Source organism: Pipistrellus hanaki, assembly GCF_964339955.1.
Source record: "Pipistrellus hanaki genome assembly, chromosome: 17".
In the NCBI taxonomy this organism is placed as follows: Eukaryota; Metazoa; Chordata; class Mammalia; order Chiroptera; family Vespertilionidae; genus Pipistrellus; species Pipistrellus hanaki.
The window spans coordinates 11,052,008-11,073,371 of NC_140519.1; the positions used below are offsets into that span (position 1 = coordinate 11,052,008).

Genomic DNA, 21,364 nt, shown 5'->3' on the forward strand with positions numbered 1-21,364 from the left:
GACTTTAATTTTTGGTAGTGAATCTTTTTAGAAAGTCTTTATAACCAGTGAAGAAGTTGCAGATTTTCCAGGCTCTGTCTTAGACAGGGTAATCGTTATGATGCTAAGGAATTAGTAAAACAAAGCATTCTTGGGAGGCAGTGCTGAAGTTTGCTTCGTCCTAAGCATTTGGCATTTTGCATTTGCCAGTGACGAATGCAGTGGAGGAAAAGAATAGTTGACCAAGTAAAATCTGATTTGCGAAAATATTTTTTTAGCATGGAAACACAGGAGAATTAAAGGATTAAAAAAATCCTTTTGAAATTTTTGCACAACAACCCCCCCCCCACCCCCCTATGTAAATAGGACTGTCACTCGGTGTTTGTCCACAGCTAGAACTCCAGATGAACCAGTGTAGTGTGCGATGACAGGAACAGCTGACTCATTAGCAGAGAGCAGAGAAAGGTAATTAACCCTGGGAAAAGTACAGCTGCCATGCGGGCTGTTCCTTTCTGTAGGATCTGATTAGAAATTAGTGTTAAACCACTGATTCTTTTTTTTTTTTTTTTTTTTTTTAAAGACTGTCATTGATAATTTTCACGTTCACTCTCAGGTGTGTCCCTAGAAAAGGTTCTCAAATGTACTTCTATACAATAGGGCTCAAATTTAAAAAGCATTTTCTGAAAGCAGTAGACACTTATTTTGCTTGTTGGGGGAGAATTCTTTCTAAGGAATATTTTGCTTGACTATGGAAGATTGGTCTTACCCCAACCCATACATGAATAGTCAGTGTGTAAATCACTTGAAAGGATTGTTTTATATAGTCAATAAGCTGTGCCTAATTACTACTTAATTAAGTTTTTTCTTTCTTTCTTTCTTTCTTTCCTTTTTTTTTTTTTTTTTCATTTTTCCTCTGATGATGCTTCTTGTCAGTAGCAATGGAAACTCTCCAGTTCAAATCCAATGGGTGTGAGTGAAGGTAAGTGAAGACTATTTTAAACTAAAGTTTTCCCCCAAAGAAAAGTAATCCCTCACTTTCAATGCCCTTCACAAACTTGAGTTATTGAAGCACTTGTGTTTAGGGGACAACCCAAAATCTTTGACTTTATCACTGTTCGTATCATCGTGGTAATTTGAGATGCATCCTTATATTTTTGAGAAGTGTGTCTACCTGCTCATCTTGACTTATGACTTCACTTGTCTCATATAAGGAGCATTAACACGTTAACACAATTGAAATTCACGTTCATAGTTAAGGAATTCGGTAGGCAGAATAATGCCTGTCTCCCCCTCCTCCTCCCTCCAAAATGTCTGTCTTTTTTTTTTAATTTCTTTATTGATTAAGATATCACATATTTGTTCTCAACCCCCCATTCCAATCTCCCATCTCCCCACCCCCACTCCAAATGTCTATGTCTTAATTCCTAAAACCTGTGTCTAGGTCACCTCACCAGGCAGTGTGATTAAATAAAGGACATTGAGATAGAGAGATTACCCTGGATTAGCCAGGTAGGCCCAACTAATCACACTGTTCATAGTTAAGAAAAAGGCAGAAGAATGGGTCAGAGAGATGCCAATTTGAGAAGAACTCAACTTACCAATTTCGGCTTTGAAGATGGAGACCTGGAGCTATGAATCAAGGAATGCAGAGACCCCTAGAGTCTAAAAATAGCTCTTAGAGTACCACCAGCAAGAAAATAGGGACCTCAGTCCTAGCATCCTAAGAAACTGGAGGCTGCCAGCAGCCCAGATGAGCAAGAAAATGAATTCTCCTCCCGGGGCCTCCAGAAGAGCCATAGCCCGACTTTAAAGTTCAGCCTGGTGCGACCGTACCAGACGTCGGACTTCCACAGCTGTACAGGAACATATCTGTGTTGACTTTACATTTGTGAAAATGTGTTACAACAGCAAAAGGAAACTAATATGGAAGATAAATAAGCCAGCCAATAGATGGGATGTATTTTGCCGTTGGCCATATACATTCTATGAAGAGTTTCCAGTGTTTGAGTGAAGAGTGAGAGCCCAAGACTGGGAGTCTTTTTTTTTTTTTTTTTTTAAAGTATTTTATTGATTTTTTTTACAGAGAGGAAGGTAGAGGGATAGTTAGAGACATTGATGAGAGAGAAACATCCATCAGCTGCCTCCTGTACACCCCTACTGGGAATGTGCCTGCAACCAAGGTACATGCCCTTGACCGGAATTGAATCTGGAGCCCTTCAGTCCGCAGGTCAACGCTCTATCCACAATCTGACCTGGGACCCCATAAGACTACAGGCCAACGGTTAGGGAAAGACTGAGAGTCGTTAGGAATTGGAAGGTTCACTTAGTAGATGCTAATGGTGATTGTCACCAACTTTGGGATTCCTATCTTCTGCTTTGCTATACCTCTCCCCACTCCAAAAATAATTCTCCACGTGATATTCGTGTGAACACAATGCCTATCATCCAAAGTGCAAATGAGTACATGTTATTGGAACATCTAGCCACCCGTGGGGACAGTGGGTAAGGCAGTGAGCTCACTTTGTTGCCTTTATTCTTATGGGAAATTGATAGCACCTTCCCCATAGGCAGGCCATTCGGACTCAGGAGAAAGTGCATATAAATAGTGACAAAATGCTTCTTGTGAAGAGTTCAGTCAAGGTGAGCTATCATTAGTTAGAAGATACTGTCACTTACTATTTTGAGCAAAATAAAAGATTTCTTTTGTCTTTCCTCATGATTAGTGCTACTTTATCTCCAGTACAAATGTCATTAGTTTGAAATAAAATGTAAGTGCATAATAGTCAGGACATTCTGACACAGCATATGTAGGAAAAGTGAGATATAAAAACTGGGAACTTGGGTATAGGTTGAGTGAGTTGGAGATCTTTTAGATTATTTTCATGCCAAATAGGAAAAAATAGGCTGTATTTCTATTTTTCCCTTTGGTTTTTGTTTTCACAAAAGAACCACATCAAATCACAAACTGGGCTTCTTATATAAATTAAGTGATAGTAGACATTAGGTAAAAGCTGACCACAAAAAGGTCATGTTTGCTCTTCTTTGCATTTGGGAGCTGACTGACATCTTCAACATAAGGGAAGACAAAAAGGCAAATTCTCTTTAGTTGGCATAGAAACAAAACAGAAACAGTCTTACTCTATAGAATCCTAGATGCTGTGTACCTGGGATGTTTTGTATTGAACTACAATTAATGAAGTATCCCAGGCATCTGAAGAGGGTTATTATTTGTTTGTTTCAATTCAATTCCCCTACTCTGGTTGCAACCGTTATGTCACCATACAAGGTCAACAGGACCTGGCCTCTCACTCCCATGAGCTTACTATACTGGGCACAGAGAACAGGAAGTGGACAGGAGTGAGTATAAAACCAGGCCAAGCATGATAGTCAAGATGAAGGTGCCATCCAAACACTTTGGGGACACATCACTTCTGTGAAATACTGTCCCTTGAGCCCCAACAGGAGCGAGACATCCCATTTCAGCGGATAGATTCTGCGGTTCTGGCTCTGAAGGGAAAAGTTTCTTTGAAAGCAACAAATGAAATGCACAATTTCTAAACATTTAATCGCAGACATTTCATTTTACCATCTACTCTCCTTTGACCCTTTTGCAACTCTCTGGCTTAATACATCGTGTAACGGAACCAATCACGATGTTGACTCTTTGCATCTTTCCAATTGGTCTTGGGGGACATTTATTTATTTTAGTTAAAGTTCTTTGAATCTCTCTAGGGATGAATTCTAAAGTAATCATTTTCTAGAAGCTTTTTTCCCCAGGCTGGTCTAAGCCTGCGCTCCCATTTTCCCTTCTGCCTCTCTCCGTAGCCATACTTCCCACTTACTGGAATCAATTTGCTGGTCTGTACTCATGAGGACAAGAGTTGAGGTTTATATATCTTTTACTGCCCGCTGTCTAGCATAGCATTCACATTGAGCCAATAGTATATATTTTTAGGAGAAAGGTACTTGTATTAAAATAATGCATATTAAGTTAAACACTGGAGTGAGATTAAAATGCTGCAAAAATCCAGTGCCCATTGTCCTCATCAACTGAGAATCACGTCATTTTCTTTGTAAATTTCAGTAGGTTTTCCCATTTCATACTTCCTAGTCACATAATGATGATAAATAACTTTATTATGATTGTTATTTTTTATCTCCATGAAAAACAAACAGCTACTGTTGGGAAAAACAGCAGACTTGTTGGGGAAAAAATTCTAAAATACCTTATAAAATGGATAAAGGAAAGCAGAAAGCACCTAAGTTATAAAGCATATTTTATAATAAACTATATAACAAAATAGCTTTAAAAAAAGAAAATTCCCTTTACCTAATAAAAAGCCTCATATTTGAAGCAACAAGTGGCTCTCTGAACTTTATTCAAAACGGTTTGACATTGTATGCATGTGTAGTATGGATTTATTCAAAATAGCACATTTAATGGCAACACAAGCCTGGGAGTTGAGTGCCTAGTTTAACAGAACAGAGTTTCCATAGTTACCATAGAGAACAGAGGATAACTTTTATTTCTTTGGAAGCCAGGAAGGGGCTTTCGGGAAAGAATGACACAAACAGAACCAAGCAGGTCCTGTATTGTGTCTAGGGCCGCACACCCGGTTGGCTTTTTAGAAGAGGAAACTCTTGATATATTCCCGGAAATGAACGTTTTTCTTCCCCCCACCGAAATCTATAGCAGCGCTTTAAGAAATCTGAGCGCTCTTTCCTCTGGGCGTTTCACACTAGATTCTCAGTCGGAGGAGGGAAAGCCAGCTTAATGCGATTATCTCCGGGAGATGCATTTCTGCTCAGAGTGTTTGGTTCATAAACCACGTCACAAACAAGTAGTAAGGACAGCCGTGCCCTGCGCTCCATGGCGAATCATGCAGCCTGGGGTCTGACCTGACTTGCTCTTGGTCAACGTGGTGTTGAGAGTCCCAAGGGAAGGGACATGGACGCCCATGGCTGGCATGGCTGGCATGAAGGACACCAAGAAGGTGTCTCCCTGGCCAGCTGTGCTGCTTCTCGGGGTAGCGTGGAGATCCGCTCTCTGAGCGCTGATGGAGGTCACTTTCAGCGTTGTTTCTCCCTGAATCTAAGCCAAGGAGCTCTTCCAGGTTGACTGTTGAGAAACAAAAATGATGTGGTTTCCAGCATCTCACCTTCGCTCCCCAACCTCTGAAATGGCGGTGATTAACAGGACTTTCACAAAGTTTCTGTGTAGTTACAAGGACAGTTTCAATCTTCTGTCATTTTTTTGCATTAGCCATGATGATGCTTTTACCACCAAAACGCATTTGTTTTAAAGGTAACAATGCAGACTAGGAGAATAGCTTATGTTTCATCTATATTTATCAGCACTCACTGTACATTTGTGTCTTCATTACCAGGAAATATTAAGGGACATTGTGCCATCTATTCCTGTTTACAGTTTATTATGCAGAGATAGGAAACACTTAGCATGTAAAATGAATGTAGAAATTATTCCTGGATAGAAACACGGACATTTCCCACTCGTTGGCTCTTTCTCCTCCATCACCGGATCAGAGTGTAATTGTCAGTAATCAGGCCTGCTTGCTGCTGATAAAACCACTCTGAATGCTAGCAGCCTTCTTTGTGTGATGACTCAATTATTCCAGAAGTGCCTCATCAAATCTGCCCCATCAGCTGGGCTAATAAATAAGGAGAAGAAACTGGCCCCCCAAAGCAAATTATAAATCCATTTGCATTAACCATTTCACTGGTCCATGATCTAGGCAGAAATAAGCATGGCAGATTGTGCTAAGCTTATTTGAATATGTTTATAATGTTTACAGCATGCAACTTTTCCCTCCCCACAAGGTGTTGGAATTATCCGTCATGAATAGCATCTAAATGCAGTTATGTTAATGGCAGCCAGGCGGGAGGGGTCTGCGAGGGCGATTTTGTTACTGAAATCAGGTGAAAGTCAAATTCTCTTGCCCTGAGGAACACGGGTCTGGCACAAGTTACCGGAGTCGGGGGGGAGGGGGGGGGGGGGAGGGAAGAGGCCCGTGTGCTCGAAGGACAAACACGGACACTAATGCCTGCGAGGACAAGTACAATTACTTCAGAGACGGTGGGAACAGGAGTTGTTTGAAGCGCGGGCGCTCGGTACGACTTCCGCAGTTTGCAAAACAGAAATTGCGTTTTCTGAGAGAGCTGAGTTGCCTTTGCACTCCTTGTACTTAGAATTCCTTGAAAAAAAAAAAAAAAAAAGAATTGTATAAACCCGAGCAAGCCAGGGAGAACCAATGAAATCCATCTGTGGAAGTGTTGTACATGGGCCAGTCTTAGTTTTGTTCTTTCCAAAGCACAAACTATACTGCATAACAAGTTTTATTGACATTTGAACTTCAGTGGCCACGTGGGGAAGCCAAAAGAAAAAAATGTTCAAAATGGATCGGGAAAAGCAACTTGACTGCTAATAGCAGAGGCTTCATCTGGTTGGCTGTGTAATGAGTTAAAACCCAAACATCCTCCTGAAAGGAGGGGCGCCCTGGCTCACTCCACAGCGGGAGCAGTTTCCCCGCAGAGCGTTCATGCCCCGGAAGCTCTTCTCCGCCCCTAGTGGGATCAGGGGCCTGATGATGGGCTAATGGTAAAAGGAAAGCTTGTGGCTCCCCTCCCCTCCCCTCCAGTTCCCTCCCCTCCCCTCCCCTCCCTCCCCTCCCCTCCCCTCCCCTCCCCTCCACTCCCTCCCCTCCCCTCCCCTCCAGTTCCCTCCCCTCCCCTCCCCTCCCCTCCACTCCATTCCCCCCTCCCTCCCTCCTCTCCCTTCCCTTCCCTCCCCTCCCCTCCCCTCCCCTCTCTCCCCTCCCCTCCCTCCCCTCCCCTCCAGTTCCCTCCCCTCCACTCCCTCCCCTCCCTCCCCTCCAGTTCCCTCCCCTCCCCTCCCTCCCCTCCAGTTCCCTCCCCTCCCCTCCCTCCCCTCCCCTCCCCTCCAGTTCCCTCCCCTCCACTCCCTCCCTCCCCTCCCTCCAGTTCCCTCCCCTCCCCTCCCCTCCCCTCCACTCCATTCCCCCCCTCCCTCCCTCCTCTCCCTTCCCTTCCCTCCCCTCCCCTCCCCTCCCCTCTCTCCCCTCCTCTCCCCTCCCCTCCCCTCTTCTTTCCTCCCCTCCCCTCCCCTCCCCTCCGTTCCCCTCCCTTCCCCTCCCTTCCCCTCCCCTCTGTTTTCCTCTCTCCTTTTTTATTTCAGAGAGGAAGGGAGAGGAAGAGAGAGAAACATCAATGATGAGAGAGAATAATTGATTGGATGCCTCCTGCACGCCCCCTATTGGAGACTGAGCCCACAACCCCGGGCATGTGCCCTTGACCGGAATTGAACCCGGGACCCTTCAGTCTGCAGGCGGATGCTCTATCCACTGAGCCAAACCATCCAGGGCCACATTGTTTTTCTTTGCCTAAAGCCCTGGTCAGCAAACTAGCTTTCGAGCCACATCTGGCTCTTTGGCCCGTTGAGTGTCCACAAAATACCACGGCCTGGGCAAGTCTATTTTGAAGAAGTGGCGTTAGAAGAAGTTTAAGTTTAAAAAATTTGGCTCTCAAAAGAAATTTCAGTCGTTGTACTGTTAATATTTGGCTCTGTTGACTAATGAGTTTGCCGACCACTGGCCTAAAGCAACTTACATGAAACTCACCACTTTTCTTCACCTGCTCCAGCCAATGCAGCGTATGCCGAATACCCACCTGGAGGGCTAACTAGACTGTCATCTTTTAGGCATCAGTGTAAAGTGGCAACTGGCTTACAGAATTTTTGTGACTCAATTTCTAAATGTTTCTTGCTATAATGGGAAGAAAACAATTCTATAGCTCATTGATCAGGAAGTAAGGGGCTTACAAATTCATGGGAAATTTAATCCAGCAAAACGGGAAATGGAAAACCGAAGAATTTGATTGTCCGGGCAAAGACATCCTTAAAGTTTATACGAAATTGAACTCTAACTTAAAATATCACACCGATGAATATAAAACTACAGCTGGACACTTAGAGCTGCAAAGGACTTGCTATGCCATTCACAAAAATAAACAAGTGAGAAGGACCCCGCCCCCACCCTCCATCATTCCAACTAATGAATGGTTGGTCAAGATGTTAAAGACAGAAGAGTGAGTAAGAGACTCGAACTATTAGAAGTTGTGGAGATGGAGGTAGCAATGCTCAGGTAAACGTGCTGGCATGCTGCTGCTTTTATTTTACTTCTTAAGACACTGATTCTGGGCGGGCCCTGTTGTGCCTTTGCAACCTGACTGAAATAGACCCGCAAATCCCAGGAACCAGTGGGTGGCTGTGGTGAGCTCATCATCTCAGTTATATTACAGGGCGCCAAGTGCTACCGTGTTTCCCCGAAAATAAGACATCCTCCGAAAATAAGACCTAGTGAGCGCATGGAAAGATAAGACATCCCCTGAAAATAAGACCTAGCGCAACTTTGGGAGAAAAAATTAATATAAGACACTGTCTTATTTTCGGGGAAACAGGGTACATGCATTTCACGTTACACTTATTTGTCTTCTCATCCCATTTTTTACTTTGAGTCTAGTTGGAGGATTGTTTTTAAATGTTGCAGGTTTTTTTTTAATTTTTATTATTATTATTACTATTTGGTTTGGAAAGACAGGTAAATCTGTGATTCTCTGCTTTAAGGATACAACTGACATATACATCATCTCACTGTAGGTCATTCACCGCCTCCCAATCAAATATAATCTGATATGCCTTTTTTGCTCTTAATAACACAGCAGATTCATTACATTGTGTCATAGGTTTAAAAAGCCCTTTCAGAGGCAGGGACGCACCCAGGAAGCAGCTGTAAAGAACTGAGTCCCTAATTACTGGCACATAGTAAAGCCGGCAAATGGAGTACTTTGCGATGACTCCATTAAACAAGTAAAGCCGTGCCTTTGTTTTGGTAATCCTCCCGAGGATACTTTTTTCTATTAATTTTTAGAGGGAGTTGAAGGGAGGGAGCGAGGAAGAGAGAGAGGGGGGAGACAGAGAAAGAGAGAGGAACATTGGTGCGTGAGAGACACATGCATTAGTTGCCTCCTGCACCCACCCTGGCCAAGGCTAGGGATCAAATCTGCAACGCAGGTATGTGCCCTTGACCGGAAGTCAAACCTGAGATCCTTCAGTTCATGGGGGAAGGCTCTAACCACTGGGAAACACTGCCCAGGGTCACAGAGACATGTCTTAGGAGTGCACACTTAAAGATTCAGCAGCCCATTAGATGACTAACACCTTAGTTGTCATGCCGTTTTATCTCTTACGATTGCTGTTTTAGAAAAATACGAGCTTCAGTGTGCAGCTAGAACGAACTCTGTTGCCAGGTGTGGGAGGTTGGTCAAGATCCCAAGTCTTGACCAGGTCAGCTGACTTCCAAAATGCGTATTTCCCATAAACATTTTAGTGAGACCTTAAGTGTTATAAAGTGGTTTAAGATTAGCAAAAGAGATTAAAGTGTGGCAATGAATAAAAATGGGGTTTTGCTCTAGCCAGTTTGGCTCAGTGGCTAGAGCGTCGGCCTGTGGACTCAGGGGTCCCAGGTTCGATTCCGGTCAAGGGCATGTACGTTGGTTGTGGACACACCCCCAGTGGGGAGTGTGCAGGAGGCAGCTGATGGATGTTTCTAACTCTCTAACCCTCTCCCTTCCTCTCTGTAAAAAAAAAATCAAAAAAAAATCAATAAAATATATTTTTAAAAAAATGGGGTTTTAAGGGATTGCCTTCAAAATATAAATAGAGGGCCCAGGCAGGGGATGGAGGGAACCGATTTCAGCGGCACCAGCCGAGAGGATGATGGGGTGAGTGATGATGGACACAGGGAATGAAGAGCACCCGAAGGGCTTGCACGTTCCATATGTATTTTGTGTCCTTGGGACTTTTTGAGCCTGTGTGTGTGTGTGTGTGTATGTGTGTGTGTATGTGTGTGTATGTGTGTGTGTGTGTGTGTGTGTGTGTGTGAGAAATCATGTTTCCAAAGTTGCATTTTGCCCCAGCCCTCTGCCCACGTCTCCGAGTGGATCTCAGCTGTGCAGCCTTCGCTCTGGTCCCTGGGGAGGGGAGGGGAGCGGCAGCAGATGGGGTCAGGGCAGAGGCCTGGTGCGTCTGACAGCCAACGGCCAGGCTGTGGGGTGGAAGCTTCGAGCATCAGGAAGCCGCTTTTCCCCTGAGAGCCGACTCGCCACCGAAGAAAGTTGAAAACGAGCCCTTGGAGGAACGCTATTAAAAGTAGTAAAAAAAAAGATTGCAATTGTGCAGATGATATGCTGCTGTGTGCTTATTCTGATGCTAATGACTTTGACATTAGGGAACTCGGAGGGTTTACAGCTACTCCCTTATGCGATTCCCTGCTTTATTGGCAATCTTTGGGAAAATAAATGGAAAAACGTATTGCTAATAAATACATAACACGATAGGGTATTAGACAAAAAAGCCATTACTTTTAGGATTTAGAAAGGGCTTTGCCTGCCAGTTGGGGACTGTTTTCCAGGATCTTTTGTCTTAGGTTCGGGTCTGGCAGACAAAGGGGGAACGGGCAGGTGGGAAGCTTCAGAACTCTTTCTGAACCGAGGGTGAGGCAGAATAAGCCAAACACATTTGTAGGGAAAAGTGTTTTTTACGTATTTTTGGCTGCCACCGACCACAGACTAAGAATTCCCCAACTCCCATGCTCCTTTTCAATTCTTGCTTCCTGGCAGGAGGCTACTCTAGCACTTGAGAGGTTTCCGTCCCTCTTCTTCCCGGGAGCCGCAGTTGCCGACTTGGAGTTGAAGAAGCATCTGCTTCATGTGTGGTCAAACCTTGCAAGTCACAGAGAAATCTATGGTTCATACGAAGCCGGTCACTTCAATCCACTGCAAAGGGTAAAACACGGGACGAGAGCAGTCGGCAAGGAAGGTTGGTGGTGTGTGTGTGTGTGTGTGTGTGTGTGTTTTAGAATACCAGAACTGCCAGAGAGAAGCATGTTCAGTGTGTGTGATATATGTGATGTTGGTATGAACAGGCCCTCTAAGATGCTGAGTTGCACTGCCCCGAATTTCATAGTTCTCTCTCAAGGGCCACGTGGCCTGCAGACGGATTCTGTTCTTATCCCTGAGACCAAATAGAAGTGCTATAGCTCTGTGCTTTCTGTCTGAGTGCAAAGCAAACCAAGGGCAAACTGCTTCCTGGAAAACAGGTTAACTCAGTGGCAAGAAGAATTAGTTGAGTTTTAGGACAGCCTCTTCCAAGAGAGCCTTGCACACCAGCAGGCTGAGTTTCGATCCGTCTTGTGACTTGAGGGTAGCACATTCCGAGTTTGTATGAACTTTCTCCTTTGGTGGTTGGAAGTAAAATAACAGTGCGAATAGAGGGTCTTTCGTGCCCAGTTTCCCTGGTAAGTTGAAGACATCTATATATATAAAAGCCTAACATGCAAAGTGTCCCCTCGGGAGTTTGACTGACGGAGAGTTGACATGCACTGACCACCAGGCAGCAGCGCGGAATGAAGGAAAGCCCCAGCTGGAAGCTGCTAGGGATCCTACCCGTGCACGAATGTTGTGCGCTGGGCCTCTAGTAATATATATAGTTTGGTAATAAAGACAAAAATGAATTTGGCTTACCTCTGAAAAAGTGAAAATATTTTTACACTGATATGTAGTGTACATTTTTTTTTATTGTATAGTCCCATGGTCAGCAAACTGTGGCTCACAAGCCACATGTGGCTTTTTGGCCCCTTGAGTTGTGGCTCTTCCACAAAATACCATGGCCTGGGCGAGTCTATTTTGAAGAAGTGGCGTTAGAAGAAGTTTAAGTTTAAAAAAAATTTGGCTCCTAAAAGAAATTTTAGTCGTTGTATTGTTGATATTTGGCTCTGTTGACTAATGAGTTTGCCAACCACGGGTATAGTCCAACTTTGAATTATAAGTAAAGGCGTCAGCACATCATTTATTGTGCACTTCAGTGTTTATTACTGATCTATGTAACTTGCCCTACCTGATAGATTTCCTTCCTTTTTATCTTAATAGAATGAATTTTAGGATTTCTGACTGAAGTGGGCAGAGACATTTAGTCACTCGAAGGAAGCAGGGCAAACCAAGTTGGCATACAAGTTACCCGGAGAAACAGAGAGGTAAGGCAACCTTTTTAATGAAAAAGTATCACCTAGTGAAAGAAAACGAATCCAATCAAAGCATGCATGTAAAGGCTCTCCTGGATAGCAGCGCTTTATCTCTGTGAATTTGTTTTGAAACAAATGTTTTGTTAGTGCAGAATTTAGAAGTGTGATTTTTTTGTCAGAAAGATGGCCACTTGGATATTTAAAAATGTTAAGCGAAGAAGTCCTCTGAGCCTAAAAACCTTTTACACATCGATTGGGATATGTTATTTGCCCACAGCTTTGCCCTTAAAGAAAGGTTCAGTGTTAAAGTAGTTTTAAAAATTCAATTTAAATTAATTTGTATTAGAAAATGAGTACTTAAGGATTAAAAGTGATTAGGTGATATGTTTTTAAAGCATGTTTTAAAAAGCTCTGTATGATGCGTAAAGTTAATTCCGACAAACACTGAAAAGTAAGGAATTGGGTTGTCCTTGGGGGAAAAAATCTATTTAAAATAATTTATCCATATATGAAGGCACTTGTTTGCCAGCATTTACCTATTTTGCAACACATGCCTCTCAAAATATCAATAAGGGGAAAAAAATAAGGCCCTTTTAAGGTGTTACTAACTCTGGGTTATTTTTAAATAGGGCCCACTAAAAAAAAAAAAATACAACCAAAAAATGTTTCCTAAAACATAAAGCCAGCAATTACCCCCTTATGTTACAAAGCTGTGACTCAGAGGCCACTGCAGCAACTAATAGAAAACCTTGGCACCCGTTGGCTACCTCAGGGAATAATAGAACTATTTGCTGGAGTCGTTTGGCAAAAGGACACAAACATATGGCTTCGGTTTATGTTCAGCATTGCCAGTTGTGTGAAGTTGCGGGATGAAGTCTACAACAGCGGTGACAACTCAGAAATGAGAAGTGAGACTCAAAATAGATCAGCCTCCTTACAATGCTCACCAGCTGGTCTCAGGTTTAAGGTTTCGTTAGTGCCGTGCATGTCCAAGTGACTCCAGAAAATCACCTTGTCTCTGGGAAACGTGCACGCACTTGGCCCCGGGAAGAGCTGTTCTCAGGGAACTGGGCTGAGCCTGGTAGCAGACCAGGCCTGCCCCTTCCTTTCAGTGTGGTGTTGGCTGGGCGTCAGAGGGGTTCGTGGATACAAGCAGCGGTATCATACCCATAAAGGGTAGATATTATGCAGTTCTTTGGCTTTCTACACCGAGTCAGACAGTACAACAAGAGACAGAGAGGAGCAGAGGGTTGAAATCAGGGCCGGGGTGCCCTAAATGAAAGATTCAGAAAGTATTTATTTTATTGGGTTAAAGAATCCAGAAAAGATTTAAAAGATTATACATATGTTGTCACAAATGATATAAAAACCCTGTTTTATTAGGTTAGGCTCTTGAGTATTTATTTTCTGAATTACTCTTCCTGAGTTATTAATGAATGTATGAAAAAACTCAACAACCCAGAAAAGTAAGCAGAGGGTACAAACAGAGAAAAACATACTTGAACATTCTGTCTTAGTGCTCCTCTTGATTAGTCAACTGTTCTTTTAGAATCTCAACTTATTTCCATCCATGTTGCCCACTGTATCAGGGAAACAAACATCATTTCCTGCCATTTTGGGCTGATCCAAAGCTGTGTTCAAACCAAGCGATGGCAGAATTATCCAAAGAAAGGGCTCTCACTGTAGGGTTCCTGGTTCTTCAACCTTGCCAAGGTTTATTCCAAGGTACTGGCATCATCTAGTTGTTTCATTTTTGGGGGTTTAGTTTTTTCCAACTTCCTGAGTCTCTGTCATTAAAAAAAAATTGATTCTTACAAAGAAAGTTACAAAAGGTTAAGGGCTCCTCATCGAGAGGACCCTGGCACTTCCTCTCACCATTGCAATGAGGGCTCCTGGACTGAAAGGACATCACACAGGTGAATGTGACACAGCATACAAAGCTACATCATCGGTTCAGAAATATCAGGAGAGGAACACAATGCAATCTGCTTAAATATGGAAATTATTACAAGTTGAATGTATGTGAAGGGCTTTTCAAATGTAAAGTAGCTTCCTGCATAAGACTATATATACCTACACAGTATTATGATTAATTATATAAGGATTTTGAGAAAGTGTCCTTAAAACCTTTGATCACCATGGCTTTTTATATTAAGATTAGAGAGGCCTGGTGCACAGATTCATGCACTGGTGGGATCCTTTGGCTTGGCCTGCGAGGATCAGGCTGAAACTAGCTCTCTGACATCCCCTGAGGGGTCCCAGGTTGCAAGAGGGCGTAAGCCAGGCCAAGGGACCCCACGGGTGCAGGAACCGTGGGAGGGCTCCAGGGCGTGTCCAGCCCATCTCACCCAGTCCTGATTGGCTGGACCCCAGTAGCAAGCTAACCTATTGGTCAAGCATCTGCCCCCTGGTGGTCATTATGCACATAGCGACTGGACAAATGATAGGATTCTTAGCATATTAGGCTTTTATTATATAGGATTAAGAAACACAAGATTACTTATAAACGGGTAGTGAGGATGCCTGTGTCTAGAGTTCTGTTGAAGGAGACATAAAACTGAAACATGGCCAAAAGATTTGTTTTATATAGTTTTTAAGAAGTAAGTAAAGCATGGGAAATATACAAAATAATACTGTGATAACTTGCCAGTTGAGGTACTGGAAGTGTCAAGGGGAACACGCTGTAAAGTATATGATTGTCTAACCACTAAGCTGTACACCTAAAACAAAAGCAACATCCAACGGAAAGAAAATAAATAAATAAATAAATTGGAGAAGCAGAAAATTAAAAAATATATATACTTGAATATTTCTTACCATTAGGTTAAAATAGGATTATAAGTGAAAAATAAAGTCAAACTAAATCTACTCACATGCCAGTAATTTACTTGTGTGAATAAAAGCAGAATTGAGTTTATGAATGATGTGTCCTGCTTCTTGAGTCTCTCTACGCCCCAAAATGGTAATTTCAGGGCTCCCTCATTATCGCAAAGGAAGGTACCAGATCTTTGCACTGGGGTGCTGTGGACAGATCAGGTGTTACTAAGCACCAGTGAGAAAAGATTCTCAAGTACCAGTAACTAGAAAATGACTGTGTGTACCTGTATAGAGGTTTATAAGCATATAAAGATGTTAAATGAGAACTCCCCAAATTCAACTAAGTAGTTACATTTTACCTTGTGGTCATTTTTCTTCTTGCCTCTCTACTTATTTCCATTGTTTGTTCTTGCATGTCCTTCCTCCAACTTTTGCTTCTTTGCTTTCTTTATTTTATAATTTTTTCCCTGTTGTCATTTCTCCTTGCATTAACTCCTAGAGATCTGGGAAATAAAGTGTTCTTCAAGATTTCCTCATGCCTTTATCATGATTCAGATACCAAGCAATAACTACTTTTTTTCCTCCTTTCTATATAAATATTATATCTATTAATAAAAGGGTAATATGCTAATTAGACTGGGTCAACTGGACATCTTCTGGTCATCTTGCCTTTCTTCCAGACAAAACCACAGTGGCAGGAGTCAAGGCAGAGGTGGTTAGGGGTGATCAGGTCAGAAAGGGAGAACAGTTAGGGGTGATCAGGCCAGCAAGGTAGGGCAGTTAGGGGTGATCAGGCCGGCAGGGGAGGGGAATTAGGGGAGATCAGGCAAGCAGGTAGTCAGATATTCCCAAGGGGTTCAGGATTGGAGAGGGTGCTGGCCAGGCTGAGGGACCCCCCCCCCCATGCATGAATTTTGTGCACCGGGCCTCTAGTTATATAATATTATATTATACATATATTAAACATATCCATGCTTACAAGTTAAATAAAATTTTTAAAAAGTAGTTTCAGATCAATGAAAATAAGAGTGGCAAAGCCTACCTTTAATATTATTACTCTATTGAGAAGTAGACTGCAAAGCCAGTAGGAATCTCAGAAAATATCTTGTCTTGTTCCTCTATAAACAATGGAATGAGATAGATGAAGGCCCTAAGAAACTGAGAGAAGGACAGCTTTTTAGAAGATCACATTTCTGTTTTGAAAAAAGAAGTGACTCATTAAATTTTACAAAATTAATTGCTGACTTGCCAATAACATTTGGGACTTAAGTAGTAAAAATGATCAAGTCTCCTTTCCCAATTCCCAATGAAAAACAACAATGTTCCTAATGGGAAAAGTCATTCTAGGATTGCAGCACGTTATTTAAGTCAGTGTCTTGATTCATACCATAATCACATGCCTCTTCTATAAATCTGAGAGGACTTGGAAGATGATGATCCTCACCACACCCATCTAGGTCTCAGCACATGCACTGAGGTACAAGTCTCTCTCTGCCTTTCATCAGCCATCACCTGAATGAGATACCCACTGAGTATCAGGTTTGATTTTACAAAAATTAAGGCTATTCATTGGAAATTTATTAAAGTTCCTGATAATAATTTAAATGAAGAACACATAGAAATTTTTACTCTCATATTCAAGATTTTATTTTTTTTAAAATATGTCTTTATTGACTTTTTTGATGGACTTTTTTCTCAAATTCAAGATTTTAGAGAACAAGGACTTGTTTTCAAGCTAGAGCCCTAGTGTATGACATTCATGCCCTGGGGGTGGGGGAGTCCCCCTCAGACCAGCCCCCAGCCTCTCACAGTCCAGGATCCCCGAGGGGTCCCTCATGCTGCTGCAGAGGCGAGAGAGGCCCCCACCACTGCCGCTGCACTCACCAGCCACGAGTCCAGCTCCCCATGGGAGCGCACTGACCACCAGAGGGCAGCTCTTGCTTTGAGCTTCTGCCCCCTGATGGTCAGTGTGTGTCATAGCAACCCATTGTTTCGCTGTCGATTTTCATATTAGCCTTTTATTGTATAGGATTGAGATGTATGAGGAGAGTGAGCCATCTCATAAATGGTAGAAACTTACACTCCCACATGCTTTAGATTTCTTGTATTTTTACTCCCTGGCAATCTATAAGACAAGACTGGACACTGACTTTCATACTTTTATTATTCTTCAGGTGCGAGGGAGAGAAAGAAGGTGAAATAGATAGGCTGTATTATTATGGCCTTGGTCCACTTTGTTCCTACAACTTGGCCCACAGGTTAAATCTGAAAATGTAGTTGTGTCAGTGAGTATCAGTCTTTACAATATTTATACAGGATATACATGCTACCCCAACAAGAGGACGGCAGCTCTATAAAATGCAATGATAAACCTGCATTCTAAACCCAATCAAGCAGAGGGCCATGCGTATTTACATGTCCCTCCCAACGACCTCAATGGGGAGTGGCTGCGTGGGTTGATGAAAACACAGTTAGGTTCTCGGATAGCCAAATTGCCCCTGGCTGGTGCGGTCAGTGTGGTTCAGAGGTTAGAGCATCAGCGTGCCCACTGGAGGGTCATGGGTTTGATTCTTGGTCAAGGGTGCATACCTGGGTTGTAGGATCGTTCCCTGTCCCTGGTTGGGGCGCATGTAGGAGGCAACAAATAGATGTCTCTCTCTCCCCTCTCTTCTCTGCCTTGCTCCCAACTCCCCTTCCACTCTCTCTAAATATCAATGGGAAAAATATCCTCACTCCTCAGGTGATATTTAAAAACAAACAAACAAACAAACAAACAAACAAACACATAGATAGATAGAACTAGTCTTAAAGCTGCTATAAAGAAGGTTACATTTAAGGAGGTTTCAGAAACTTTTATTTATGCCCATGGGTACTCTTTGCAGTCTATGCTTCATTTTGGGAAAGAAACACATGGAGTTCAACCTTCACTTGCCTCTTGGGGAAGATTCTCAGAGGCTGGGGAGAGCTAATAACACCTGTGTGGCAGGATAGCATTTCACCTGAGCTGAGTAGCTTTTTCAGAAAGAGTGGGTGGTTTTCATCCTTTTAACCCCCTTGCTACCATTCTCTCTCAATATAGTTATTTGTTTAGCCCATGGAGGGGAGTTTGCATGAGTTGAGCCACTTTATATGCAACAGAGATGCTCACAGAGGAGGAGGATTTTACAACACAGTGCTCACCATCCTGAGTAAACCAAGCCTTTGTAATCCTAGCCAGTGTCACATCTGTCATAAATCCATGTGGTTTTAAGAGGGGCGGGGGGGGGGGGGGGGAGGGGAGATACAGAAAAAAAACACACCACCTTTGTTTTATCGTTGTTTTGTCTTGTTATGTAATTTAAAAATATTCATAACAATGAACCATTTTGTGCTGCTCAGCAAAAGCGGTGTGCACTTCTTGTTTGCTAATTTAAAAAAGCAGTTCAATGATTGGTGTGGTGTTTATTGTGAAATGATGACAAAAGAGTGCTGGTGGTTTTAATAGTTTTAGCTGACGAGAGCTGCTGTTAATTTTGTCAGTAGTGTTGCAGGTGAAAAAATGCACAATGGATAAATAGTCTATATTGGTTTAACTGAACATAATATATAGTGTGTTCTGGAGTTGTTTGTCTCAATAGACTACAGTAATCAAAAGTAATGAACCTATTATGTGCAGGACCTTGGAGAGCGTCAAATGGCAGTAAAAGTGTGGCACATAAAAGGTTTATTAAAGGGAATTAAAGTCCATCATTGCCACACCTGCTCCCCTATTATAAGTCTATGGCAGGTCAGTGCCTTCAATCACAACTCAGCCTCGGCGAGCAGAGATGTGTCTCCCATTACCATCGCAGTCACTGGCTTCCACGCCGGGGTCAGGATTTAGGGACTGGAGCCACACAGAGCACCTTCTGCCCGTGTCTGATTCTCAACAAGCAACTTCTTTCTATTTAAGAAACCCTTCTGACAACGTGTAAATGTGAACTAAGCTAAGAAATTGCCAGGGGAATCTACTGAAATGGATGTATGCACCCAGGTCAGCATCTATCTCCATGTGGACAAATGCTATAGGCTTCTAGAATTTTTGCCTGCCTTTGAGAATGTATTTGATTATATTTAAAATAGTTAGTGGTGGCGTTTTAGGATATTTACTGCCACACCTGACACTCAAATTTCACCTTCCTTATAGATTGGGGTGATTATAACCAGTGTTTATTCTGGAATTCTGAAAGTAAATACATGCCATTTTTGCTAATCAACATTTCCAATGGTATTTTGAAATCGGGACATTTCAAGGGGTTGCCATCATGTTGCTTTTTTTTTTTTTTTTTTTTTTTTTTTTTTTAACAGGGGGAATAATTTTTTTCTGACTTGGTAGGAGGTATGTATCAGAAAAGGTCTAAAAATGCAAAGGAATCAAGTTTTAGGAAATCAGTCTGAAACCTTTAGGTTTGGCATTTGAGGTTTTGGCTCCTTCACAACCACTGCGAATCAGACAATCCTTTTTTTTTTTTTCTTCTCTCTTTTTCTTTCTGTCCTTGTAATGCCAACCGTGTTTGAATCACTAGCAAACACTTATGGACAAGGACATCTGCCCTCTTGTCACTGTTTCCTGTGGCTCCAGCATCTATAGAAGTTATTTCCCAAACTCAGGGAGTGTGAGGGCAGCCACAGTTCTATCCCTGCGGGGTCAGAATGCCATTCAAGAACACGGAAGTCTACTCTGCTTTTCATCGTGACCTTAAGAACTTCTAATGACATGTTTTCACATCTTGGTCAATGTCGAAGGAATGACCTCAGGACTTGTGCTCCTGTTACAGATGGATGCAGCGGCTGAGGATAAAACGCAGCGTACCCACTCCAAAGGAACGAAGGGTGAGTTAGCAAGCAGGTTCCAGGACACCGTGCCCACCACACCATGAATTATGGGTGTTCTGGTGCTCAGTCCCTGCATGCAGAACGGTGACAACTTCCTCAGAGCTGCTGCTGCTGCTGCTTCTTCTTCTTCTTCTTCTTCTTCTTCTTCTTCTTCTTCTTCTTCTTCTTCTCCTCCTCCTCCTCCTCCTCCTCCTCCTCCTCCTCCTCCTCCTCCTCCTCTTTCTCCTCTTTCTCCTCCTCCTCCTCTTTTTTGGTAAATCAAGCTAGAACATTGGGTCATGGAATTGAGAGGCAGCCTATTCTGAACCAGGAGCTAAAGGACTCAGAGAAGCCCAAATGATAGAGGATGCTAATTTTTGTGAAGTGCAATCATGAAGTAGACTTGAACATCTTGCAAAGCAACATCAGGGTCCGAGAGGGAAGGATGCTTCCTGGAGACCTTCCCATGACCGATGTGACCTTTAATGGCCCAGGGAAAAGACCACGTTGTGCGTTTATTGCCAAAAACGGGTTTTGATTTTTATGTTATCTGGCTCCGTGGCTCCCAATCTAAACTTAGTTCAAGTAAAATGATGATGTTTATCTTTTGACTGCCCCTGCTGGGAATTTCAGACAGCTCCGTGAAGAAATGTGTGAAAGGTTTAACTTAATGGTTCTCCCTCCCTTTTGGTAACCAACAGATGGTAATGTAACATTGAAATAGAAACAGGCCCTTGATGATATAAACATCTGGAAAACGGGATTGACTTGCAATAATACACCTTAAGGAAAATAACTTTTATTATAATGAGCTGTCTTTTTGCGACCCTTAATTGTAAATGGACATCTGTAGGTTCATCATGGCGTCGGCAAAGGCTCTGGGTAGCCGTTTCCCACCCAGCCTTCTCACGGTCGGCCTGGCTGAGAACTCAGGCCTGAGTCAGGTAGCAATGGGGCGATACTTTGGAAGCATTTTGAGATTCATCATTGAAAGTGGCTTGCTTTTGTTAGCTATGCTTACATATGTAGTCAAGGTCAATGGAATGCTTTTGTTAGCTATGCTTACATATATAGTCAAGGTCAATAATTCCTGTTTGGGAAAAGTTCAGATTCCAAAATTTTAAATAAATACCAGGATGATCCCCCCCCCCCTCCGTTAAAATGTAATTATGTTTATCACTAGACATGATGACCAAAATACAGCATAATGCAAATATGAGCTATGGGGCTTTCCCTAAACAGAAATTTGACACTGTATTATTTTCCAGTTTTAGTTTTGAGTTACCTTTAAAGTAATTGCATCATATAGTGTAATATTTACTAGTAGAATATAGTATTTCTACACATTAAGATTTTATGTAGCAAACTTCCCCATTAAATATAAATATAAGAAAAAGAGTTTGCATCATTATTTAATAGAAGCTCATGTCTGCCATAAATAGCAGAGTTCTAGGGACTGTATTTGGATAATAATCTCTTGCTTAGACTCCTAAAAGCACACTCACTACTCTAGCACACTTGGAAATTGTGGCTGTTTTAATTTGCAATTTTTTTTTTTTACTTCGAATTCCTTTGGCACATACATATACATTCTTAAATAGAGCCAAAATGTTCTTGGAGAA

At 42.5% G+C, this 21,364-nt stretch overlaps 1 protein-coding gene across 12 annotated transcripts in view; it reads left to right on the top strand.

Moving 5' to 3' along the window:
- The window catches only part of ST18 (ST18 C2H2C-type zinc finger transcription factor), a 124,209-nt gene that overhangs the window by 23,805 nt on the left and 79,040 nt on the right, over positions 1-21,364 (top strand). For 4 of the 12 annotated variants that reach the window (XM_084864828.1, XM_084864822.1, XM_084864826.1 and 1 more), the window contains 4 exons: positions 916-958; positions 10,693-10,891; positions 12,001-12,104; positions 19,706-19,760. In XM_084864828.1, coding sequence (XP_084720954.1) covers positions 19,706-19,760 — 55 coding nt within the window. In that variant the 5' untranslated portion in view covers positions 916-958; positions 10,693-10,891; positions 12,001-12,104. Of the gene's footprint in view, positions 1-912; positions 959-10,514; positions 10,892-12,000; positions 12,105-19,705; positions 19,761-21,364 lie in introns of those variants that run through there. The other 8 variants (XM_084864829.1, XM_084864830.1, XM_084864823.1 and 5 more) reach the window with 7 other exon arrangements.